Source organism: Zingiber officinale, chromosome 8B, assembly GCF_018446385.1.
Source record: "Zingiber officinale cultivar Zhangliang chromosome 8B, Zo_v1.1, whole genome shotgun sequence".
Taxonomy (NCBI): domain Eukaryota; kingdom Viridiplantae; phylum Streptophyta; class Magnoliopsida; order Zingiberales; family Zingiberaceae; genus Zingiber; species Zingiber officinale.
Genome location: NC_056001.1, coordinates 12,006,384 through 12,017,891, shown reverse-complemented (window position 1 = coordinate 12,017,891; position 11,508 = coordinate 12,006,384). Strand labels below are relative to the sequence as shown.

General features: G+C 35.4%; 1 protein-coding gene across 1 annotated transcript; it reads left to right on the top strand.

Moving 5' to 3' along the window:
* Window positions 1–845: 845 nt before the first annotated feature.
* On the top strand, window positions 846–11,507 carry LOC122014848 (TOM1-like protein 9). The gene is made up of 10 exons (XM_042571306.1): window positions 846–1,000; window positions 1,068–1,217; window positions 3,223–3,301; window positions 4,365–4,463; window positions 4,539–4,652; window positions 6,189–6,346; window positions 6,956–7,037; window positions 7,323–7,408; window positions 8,591–8,761; window positions 10,207–11,507. The coding sequence occupies exons 2-10, from the start codon at window positions 1,117–1,119 to the stop codon at window positions 11,345–11,347; spliced, it is 2,031 nt and encodes a 676-aa protein (XP_042427240.1). The 5' UTR covers window positions 846–1,000; window positions 1,068–1,116; the 3' UTR covers window positions 11,348–11,507.
* Window position 11,508: the final 1 nt, after the last annotated feature.

Genomic DNA, 11,508 nt, shown 5'->3' with positions numbered 1-11,508 from the left:
TTTTCCAATTTCATCTGTGATCACAATTCTGATAGTAGTGCATCATCACTTACGACTTCTTCGATGTCTTCTCAAAAGACTACTATGAAATATCATATGTTTCATTTCTTATTTATTTCATGCTATTAAGAACAACACTGAAGTACAAGAATTATCAACATGAGATGAAACTCAAAGTGCTCGATGTGAAACATGCATAGAGATTGATTTACAATTCAGACGTTTAAGATCGGCACAAGAATATAGTGTTGACATAGCAAGAATCGACAGTCACTGGTGGAGCAAGAATTATCGTGTTGACATAGCAAGAATTATCGAGAGAGTCATTGGCCGAGCGGGGTGGCTTTCGGGTGGTTTTTGATCATCTATCTTGATTTAAATTATAATTTAGGGAATGATAAATTTAAAGAGAGATTATAATTAATTATGACTAAATCACTGCTACAATCCCACTGTAATAATTCAAAAACTATAGATCAAAAAATCGAATCTCTAATAAATAAAAGATGAAGGTGAGAGGCAGAGGATGCGGAACAGGCAGAGTTCCTTGTGCTTTGATTTCTAACATAACCTTAAATAATTTTAGTCCCACTATTATTCCATTAAAAAAAATATTTTAAAAAAGACATTTTGAAAAATCAAGCAAATTCTGGGTTGAAATAAAAATTTCCCATTTATTTAGCAGCAGTACATCACCTCATCGGCCCTTTAATGACACGTGGATCAGTCTCATAGGGCTCCAGCCGGCTGTACGTCAATCCATCACTCGACGGAATGAGCGAAGCTGTTATTTTGTTCTTTTTTTCTCCGTTACGGCGTTTTTTTCAATAAATTAAAAATCCCGAAATATCGAAACGGTTTCTCGCTCGACGTAGAGAAGTTGTTAAAGACACACTGCCGGACGCCCACGGAAGGAAAGGGGGGAAAAGACTAGATCCACTGCACGCATCTGCTCCTGGAGGGAGGGGTTCCTCGCTTCCCGTCCCTTCTCCGCTTTTAGGTTCCGATCCCTGGCGAGCCGCAGCCGGTTCTGGTGGATTCGCCCTAACCTGTTTGGATCTCGTTAGGTGGTGGCCGCGATATTTGTTGATCGGGTTACGAAGTTGGAAAGGAGAGATGGCAGCCGCGCTGGTGGATCGCGCTACGAGCGATATGCTGATCGGTCCGGACTGGGCGATGAACGTTCAGATCTGCGATATCCTCAATCGCGAACCTGGGTATGCGGTGTTTGTTGTACTGTTATATTCATTTACGGATCAATGATATAGTTTATTTAGTTTGCGTTTTTCTGTAAATCCTTTTTCAGGAACTTATTCTTGCTAATTCTAAAAACTTGTAACTTTGTAGTTTTCTATGCATTTCGGTCATCGTTTATCCTTGGCCAAATAGATTGAATTTTCTGAGTATTATGGTGCTATTTCTTGGAGCTTATGAGTGTTAGCCAGTGTTCCATCGAATAAGAACTTCTCAAGCTTAGATACTATTTGCTTTATAGATCGTGGTAGTTCTAAGATAATGAACATGGAAGAGAGACGCTTACAACCTTTATTTTTGTATCACAGAGAGATGACCGTATTACCTGTTTTTGAACTATGAAACTCCAGAAAGCAAGTAATACTTCCTTTTCAGTAAGTGTGCACTCAATCAGGTTTATGGATATGTACTTTAAGTTCCTCTATAGAATCCAATTCCACTGGGGCCTGATACTTGAGTCCTTGGAAAAAGAATATGCTTAGATCTGAACATCTTGGTTCATGATGTTCCAATTATTTGTGGAAGATAAAAAAAAAATATTTAAATTTTAGCTTCATGGTGAAGTCGTATTTTGTTGTTAGGATAGTTGCTTGTAGTTCATTTTGTGTTTACACATGGTATGATAACCTGAATGAGGTTTAGAGAAGGTAGTAAGAGTTCATGTTTATACCGTTAAAATTTAAAATAGGTTCAGAAAGATAAAAGCTTAAGAGATTGGAATATTGCATTGGAAGGATATCATGTTTTATAGTTAGACACTTCTTTGTCTATGTCCTGTTATATTTGATTTTTCTATTTATTTCATGGACTCATCAAAATCAAGATATGAATTGTTAAATTTTGGTCTTCATTTGAAAGAAAAGTCATTTTTAACACCGTTTACTAAAATTACTTTAGATACCCCCCTATAGTTGAGTAATTTAGCATTTAAGCAAGCATTAACAAATCAGCTTTAAATTTTATATCATTTTCTTGGGCAACATTATGCAATATTGTCTAGCATAGTCACACATTACTTGACCACTCAAAATTTAGCCTAAAAAATGAACAATTTGTTCTGTAACATTATATTGATTTCAGTACATGATTGGACTAATGGCTGAATATGTAGGAGCACCATGTATTATTTTGAATCTGCTTTCCAGTTCCACTACTTGCACTACAATGATTTTGGTTGATAACCGTTTATGGTTAGCCTCAAAAGATAATAACCAAGGTAATTAAAGCACTTGGTGAGAAAACAACTGAATGCATTCATAGTAATTTTTGTGACCTTGGCTGTATATTTGTTGACTTTGCCATCGTCTTGTCTTATCTGTTCATTGAGCTCTATGCAAGGCAATATGTGTTAACTTTATCTACATTGAAATATTATTTTTCTTCAACTATACCATATTATGTGACTGCTCCATTGCACTCTTTGATGTTTTAATTGCATAACTTAAGATTTTGTTTTTATATTGAATCCACTTTTAAGCAATATTAACTTTTGTCTAGCATTCTTTGTATCAAGAGCCTCTTAAAAGTTTTCAATTGTTTATTTATTTGTCTACAACAACATAAATGTGAAACTAGTTTTTTTTTTTTACCAAATAATTTGGTCTTGTTCAGTAGGATTTCATTAATGATGCTATTTATGAACTGTTGTGAATTATTGATGTCAACGAACTTAGTGGAATTAGTAGGAAAACATCTTTGTGACTTCAATTATTTTCATTTTAGGAGGTGGGGATGGGGTATTTCTGTGATAATCAAAACCTAAAGTAGATTATGAACTACGACAGATTAAGAACATAATACTGATAGATTGGTTATCAAAGTCATACTTGACCAGAATTAGAATTGCAGCACAATTTTGCTAATATGGCTTGTTAGACTTTCTTTGTTACCTTTGTTGAATGTTTAGATTTGTATGCTATAGTTGTAACTTATCTAACACTAACTTAACTTTTTTCCTAAAATTATCAGGCAGGCAAAGGAAGTTATCAGAGGACTCAAAAGGCGCATTGGTCATAAAAGTTCCAGAGTTCAGCTACTTGCACTTACAGTAAGCATAAAAATACCACACATTTCCTCAATTCTGAAATTGCTCTTCAGGGATATTTAAGTGTCTGCACAGGTAGTGGTTTTAACATCCTTTTTCTTTAAGTAATTTTTCTATTTTTTCTTGAATTATAACTAAATCATTTTGTAGATACTTCTCACCGTTCCTATTTGCAAAACTGTATGTCTTAGGCATAATTGTATATTTTCATCTATGCTAAAATATTGTATTTAAAAATGGTCTTTAAGGAATTCTTCTTAAAAGTCCATTTGCTCAAATTCTTATTAATCTATATTAAACCTCTTTTACAAACTGAATTGAATAATATTTTGGAACTTTTAGCTCTATTTGGTTCAATTTAATTTTATCTAAACATAGTGATTGAAATTGCAACCTTAGTCGGGGTCTCAATCCTTGACCATCTTGGGGCATTGCCACCAGTGCCAATATCTATGTTAGAGGCATGCTGAAGGAGGAGAAGGGGCACTAGTTGAAAGAGGAAGAAGAGGAGTGTTAGATTAGTGCTAGAAGTGTGTTGAAGGAGAAGGGTGTGCCAGTGTTAAAGAAAGAAGAAGGATAGGAGGAAGAACTTGGAGGAAGGGGAGGAAAAGAAGCAGGAAACGAGGAAGTGTACATTGAGTGGAGCTAACGCTAGAACAAGAGTTTCAGTTTCGGACAAAAGAGGAAGCTAGGTTTCATTTCGACATGGAGGAAGTTGTGATGGAGGTCGTGGTTTCGACACTGACTAGGAAGTTAGGTTTCATTTCAGAATGGAGGAAGCCACAAATGAATCCAAACCTTGAAGGAATTTGCAAAGGAAGCCAATCACTCATGCCTGTATTGAGGATCTCTATGCCGGTTAAATTACATGATTTTGCACTTCGATACTCATGTAATGAGCTGCAAAATTACATGCCTGTGCAAATGGATTTCTCTTATATGGTTTATGTTTGTTTAAGGATGAGCAACATGAACTGTACACTTCATCTCCAGGTTAATTTCCATTTTATCCATTTCTCCATGCTAGTTTTAATAATCAAGCCTTTATTTTGACATGATCTTGCAGCTGCTGGAAACAGTGATAAAAAATTGTGGTGACGTTGTCCATATGTATGTTGCTGAGAAAGATGTTCTACGTAAGATGGTCAAAATTGTAAAGAAGAAGGTTAAAAGTTGATGTAATATATATATATTTAAGTTTTCAAAACATTTCTTCTTATTGACATTTTCTAATTTACAGCCAGATCCACAAGTAAAAGAAAAGATATTAGTTCTAATTGACACCTGGCAAGAGGCACTTGGTGGCCCACGTGCAACGTATCCTCAATACTACGCCGCATATCAAGAATTGTTGGTAACTTAACATATTCATTTATCTAGTTGAAAATATATTTGACACTTCAAAATGTTTCTTGTCTTTTAGGATGCTGTAGTCATCTTGTTTCTATTACTTCTCTTCATATGTTGGAAACAATAAAAAAAGGATTAGGATGCATAGGACATTCATTATCTACTTCCCATTTCCAAGAAGTCTTAAATGTTGGCCAAACACTTGTGTGCTAACTGTTCTTTTTGCCACTGTCTAATGTTTTGCATGTGATTTCAAATATTGTTGGCTAACTTATGCAATTTATTTGGTTGTTTACTTTATAAATATTGCTTTAATTGATGATTGTGAAGAAATTAAACTGAAAGCTTTGGTAGCGAGAGATTTCGGAAACTAAAGGTTTTGAATTAAGTGGAATGAAAATTAAGAAGCTAATTTAGCTTATGCAATTTATTTGGTTATATATTTTATAAATGATATTGTTTTAATTGATGATTGTGAAGAAATTAAACCGAAAGCTTTGGTAGTGAGAGACTTCAGAAACTAAACATTTTGAATTAAGTGGAATGAAAATTGAGAAGGAAATTTAATAATAAGAGAAAAAAATAAGGGAATGGTTGAGATAGATGAATATGAAATTGCTAGGAAAGTTTTAAATATCTTGGAGTTTTTATTCGATAAAGAAATACTGACAAATATATCATTAACCTGATAAAGAATAGATGATTGAACTGGAGAAGAACCTTTGAAGTCTTATATAATCATCATGCTTCTTAGTCATAAAAGAAAATCAAATAACATTCTAACACTATGTAGCATAGTTTTGCATCAGTGTTGGGGAGTTTGTAAGCAACATGTACAAAACATTAAATATTAGGAAAGATCAGAATTTTGAAATCAAGGTGTGAGATTAAAATAATACTATCTAGGAAGGCATAACCTCAATGGATGACAAAATGTGAAATAAAATGTTAAGATGATATGGTTATGTTCAAAAGCAATTAATGTATTCTATAGTTAGACAAGCTGAGTTTGTGTAAGGGGTAAAGAAAGACCAATGAAAAAAAGTAAAAAATAATTGAAGAGATCTGAAAATTATTAGTGGTATAACCTTCACCAGAGTTTAGTAGCGGAATACAATTGATGTAGCCAAATTCAACTAGTTGCAACAAACATACTTCATAATGATGATGAATTTAACCAAAAAATTACACTGAATGGAAACTGCAACTGTTGCCAAAAACTATACTAGATGAAAAATGGAAAAAGGTGATAGAATGTTTTTTTGGTTAGACTGTAAACAAGAAATACGTCAATGAGGCATTCCCTGATCTGCTCGTGTGTTCAATACAACGTATAGGTTGCATGCCAGATCTTTACTCATCAAATGAAGCATTATCTTGCCTATTAATTTCACCTGCATATTTGACTCCCAAAAGAGGTTGTTAAATTGATAGTTTCGTGTCATCAGAGTGATCTCTCTGACTCTCTCATCTTAATTCTTGTCTCAACATATTTTAGTTTTGGCTGTCTTAGTTTCTCCTTTTTGTCTTTGTACACCAGCAAGCTGGAGCTGTATTTCCTCAGAGAGGTGGGAGGTCTGCACCTACTTTTAATCCACAAAAAGACTCCTTGAGCTTGTATCCTCCATCTGGACAGAGTACTGAGTTCTACGAAGAAGTTCCTGATACTTCGTCTGGATCTGATTTGCCTGCTTTGAGGTGTTTGACTAACTCTTATATTTTCTTTATTGTGTTTCAGTACAAGATTGTGCTAACAGGAGAAGAAGCTGTATGGTCTTCACATTTTTTACATTTAGATCTCCTAATTAAGTGCCCAAGATCTTTATGTTGTCGTAGCCAAAGTGGGAGACACCTATCTCTTCTTTATTTTCACTGTTTATTCTTCTAATCATCTGATTTTAGTCTACTTCATGCAAGGCTTATATATGTGGTATGAAGTATACTTAGTCAAATCTACATCCAAGTCAAGCTCTATGATGATAATTTTTTATTTATTACAATGTCTTAAACTTAGTTAAAATTTAATTATCTCTAAGCACAGATGAAGAGTGGCGTATGCCTCTCCCATTTCAATGGTGATAAACAAATGTGAGGCTAGTCAGCGACACATTTCTCCAATCTTTCTACCTACAAACTGCTTTTACATTCTTCGCTATCATCATAAAATCTCATCAACAATTCTTCATTAATAAGTTTAATTGCGAATATTTTCTCCTCATATGTGTTTACTTCAATTTGTTGGTCGAATGCTGTTATGTGGAGTGTCAAAACTACTCCAAGAGTCTAATTGCACTTTGAAATCCACAGCATAGCTGAAATTCAAAATGCTCGTGGCATCATGGATGTTCTTTCTGAGATGCTGAATGCTATAGATCCTGGGAACACAGAGGTATCCACAATTTGACACTGGAATTTACAATAAAACTTTTTGTTGCTCTAATAACATGGAGCATCCTTTTCTTTGTTATGAATCATAGACCGTTATGACTGATAAGGTTATGCTATTACAACCACTATGCTGAATTACTTTGTCATATTTTTCTAGTTATCTGTGAAATTAATACTCAATTTAAGTGATGCCTTTAAAGGTTGAGATTTATTTCTCATTTTACCTCGATATTTGACATGATGTCTGGCAGAAAGTTAACTGCATCTATTCTAATTCTTATATTAGGGCCTCAGGCAGGAAGTAATTGTCGACCTTGTAGATCAGTGCCGTACTTACAAGCAGAGAGTGGTGCAGCTCATCAACAAAACCTCGTATGTTGTATATGCAATTTCCTCTGCTTTGGTATTTTCTTTGTGAAAAAGGGTAGCCAGTTGGAATTTAGACCGTATAACTTGCGCTCCGGTTCGTCCTTGAGATATCTCTATAAAGGCCTTTGATCCATAGTTTAGGGAATCATTTTAAATAGACTGATTCAACTTAGGATCAGTCATAGTTGATCCGGATCTTACTTGAACATCAAAGGATTTCTGAATCCTTGTCAAAAATGACCAATAGGAGTTGATTGAAGGTAGAGGTACCCAAAGGTCCACGACACAGGTTATTAGGGGAGCACTTACGTGTCTGGTTCTTTTCAAATTAGGTCCACACATCATTGTTCAGCTGTGCTGATGCAAGAGCCATGGGTGACTTTTGTTGTTGCCATGTTCTCTGCTCAATACAGTTCATCCCGTTTACTTCTAGAAGAATTTGTTTGAACCCCATGGCAGAACGGTGGAGGATATTTAGAGAGAATATTTCTCCAAATATACATCTCAAATCTCTACTATTGGAGAGAATAGAAATGGGGATATTAGAAATCACCGGGTAAATGGTTTTGTCATTTCTATATATTTTATTAAATAAATTTTTTTAAAAAAAGTCTGAGCTGTAGTACAGCACTTGACACGTGGGTGGGCCTGCAGCAGGGCCCACCTGTGCAGCTGCACTCTCTTTAATTTTTCCTTTGTTATTTTATAATAATATTTAATAATGACCAAAATATGTAAATAAATATTAAGTAAAAAATATTTATGAAAATATATGCGAAATATGTTAAAGTGAAAAATTGATAAATATAAGTAATTTTATTTAAATGTAAAATTAGATGTAAATTTATAAAATAACAGTGAGCCCCATAAATATTTGATTGGTGAGATATTTGATTATCGAGTTTGGGATATTTGGGAGTGAGATATTTGAATGGCGGAACCCATAAATATTTGGTTTGTGGAATATTTGATTGTAAAATTTGGATATTTGTGGAGTGAGATATTTGATGGATGATGTAGATATATAGACCACAAATATTTAGAAGAAATATCCGGTCTTATTGTGAAGGCTCTAATAGAAGAAACTTATAAAAAAATATGTTCAGTTTTTTTTTCTCATACCTGTTTGGAAAGATTGTGAAAATTGCATTTTGCATAATTTATCTCTTTTGTTATTTTGAATAGAGACGAGGAGTTGCTTGGTCAAGCACTTGCTCTTAATGATGACTTGGAGCATGTACTTGTGAAACATGATTCTATTGCCGCAGGAAAATCTGTTCAGGCGGTGAAGCCCAAATCACTTCAGGCACTTGTAGATCTTGATGATTCTGCACCAAACAAACAGACAGACCAAAGGTAAATGATTTTTTCCTTCCCATTTCTCTTAACAGATTCATCCCAAAAGTATGGTGGTTTTCAGTAGTTAATCTATTGTGTTAATTTCCAGTAAGATTTACTAGTTGTGAATTGTGATCAGTGTTGTTAAAAGATGCACCTTGGTCCTAGAATCTGCACTTGTTTCCAATGGGTATCTCTAAGGGCTTCGTGGTGCCTAGTGCAACCTTGAAATCTGTATGAATAATGAAAACATAAAGAAATTTAAGAGGTGGCTGACATTATCAAAGAAAACAAATTTGACAATAGAATGTATAGATGAGTACGCTTGCCTTTCTTAAGAGCAAAAGCAAGTCAAAATGAGTTGAAGAGGAATTGATGTTGGAGTTCCTGTGGATGAAGTCATTGGTGGCGGTTCAAATCTAATGAAGGTATCTCTTTAGTTGAACTGTAAACTCATAGTGGAGTAATTGATGTCTAATTAAGAGTTGGATCGAGTTAGTGATGAGTTGATATGAAGGCAGGGGATTGTATGATCGAGGAAAGCAATAAATAAGATAAAAAATTAGGTGAAAACAGTATCTCTTTTAAATTGTTTAGGTTCAAGAATAATAAAGGTTAAAAAAGACATGAAAGCCATCATTACTATAGACAGGATAGACACCTAAAAACAGCTGAGTGAACTCGACCAATGGTTGAAGTATGCTAATCAGTATTAGAAGGAAAAGGTTCATGGTGTTCTTTATCAAAGTTCATATGTTTCACACTAGAACTTCACTGAGGATGTAAACTTAGCAAGCTCATTTATTTTAAACACAGACAGATGAACAAGATAATAATGCCATTAATAAGAGATTGTGTGATAGTAGGAGCACTATAAGAGAGCCAACTGTTAAGGTAATGATTACATCTCATGATTGCCACCAATTGTTACATTTGTCTGCGTAATTAAATACACGACAGGTGGACTTAAAGATAACAATATGCGAGGGGTGTAGAAGAACAACAAAGTGGCGAAGACTATGGAGTCGGAATAGGATTTGACTCTAATAGCAAGTCGAAAATCTAGCTTTATGTTCTTATTTTTATATCCAAAAGGGGATTACAGCTCATGTATACTATTTCTGTCTTATCAAATAATCAGTCATGAGACTAGGCCTATAATTTCTGTTATATCTAGCACACATATGATATTCTATATAATTATTGGTATGGTTTGGTTTCAACGGCTGACCACTCTCCCATATTTTAGGGAAATGTTTTTTTTTTGAATTAAAACCAAATTTGTATACTGTTAAGGCAACAATTGAATTTTGCAACTTGGTTCTTGCTCGATTTGATTTTTCAGATTTAAACCTTGGATGCTCAGTACAACTTGTGCTTAGGAACTGCAATCTCCTAGTGCCTTTAAAAAGTACTGCTTATGATTCGATGTTTGACATGATGTTTTTGATTCATATATGTAGGTCAAACACAAGCTCAATAACTGGCGACAAACCTCCTCTTCAGCAATTATCATTGCCTGCACCTCCAACCCCCAATGGTTCAGCAACTTCTTTAGCTATAATTGATCCAAGAATCGATCTTCTCAGTGGTGAAGATTATAGTGAACCCAAAAATGAGAATCGAGCCCTCGTGCCTGTCAACGAACCACTCATTAACTCTGCTTCTGACCAAAACATCTTAGCTCTTGCAGACATGTTTTCCAATGCTAAAACTGAAGAGAATAATAGCAACCCTCCAAGGCCATCTGATTCCCAATTGACGTTGTCATCCCTACCGGCTTACACTTCTGCAACACCACTCACGGTGAATCCTCTCCAATTACAACAGCCTGTACAATTCAACCAAACAAATCCTATCATGAACAGTCAAGTACCTACAGGCTTTTCATCACAGCAGCCAGCACAAAGTTATGGTGTAAATGATCAAGGCCTAGTTCTTCCTCGAGCACCTTGGGAAGCTCAATCTGCTCCATCTAGTGACTTCCCTAATTTGCACCCTCAACTGCTGCAACATGGTCAATTTGTTGGTAGCACTCCCTTATCTGGGCCAACTGGCCATCCTGGAAGCTTCCCACCCCAAATTGCTGCAACTGGCCAACCTGGAAGCTTCCCCCCACAAATTGCCCAACCGTTGCCTGGCGGCTTTATAGGGGTAACGCACCAGCAAGTTATGTTAGGCTCACAACACGGAGGTCTTCCGCCTCATTTTGTCCACAACAATCAGTATGCAAGCATGTATGGACCAATTAAGAATGACCAGATGACTGCTATCTACTCACAGCAGGTATATGGTAGCCATATGCCTGCCATTAGTCAGCAAGCTCTCTACAGCAATCAGCTGACTGGTTATGGTGGGTATTTGACGCAACCAGTGCGTCAGTTCTCTCCGTCAGGGGGTGCTGCATATGGCTATGCTAGTTCACATGGACTTTCGCAGATGATGCATGGGCTTTCCATGCAAGATAATCACATGTTTGTGAATGGGACTTCGTCCTATCCAAATTCAGTGCCCTCTTACTCGCAGCCAATGAACAAGACACCGAAGACAGAGGAAAAACTTTTTGGCGACCTTCTTAGTATGGCAAAAAACAAAGCAAAGTGAATCTACTGCTAATAGGTTAACGAGGGCCGTTTGAAAATTTCTTTTGATATTTTTTGCGTTTGTAGTTCTGATGTCTTTGTGTATTTATTATTTTTTTTTAACTTCATTCTCATACTGAATTATTTCCGCTTAGATTTATTTCATTTTGTGTTGCTCATCCT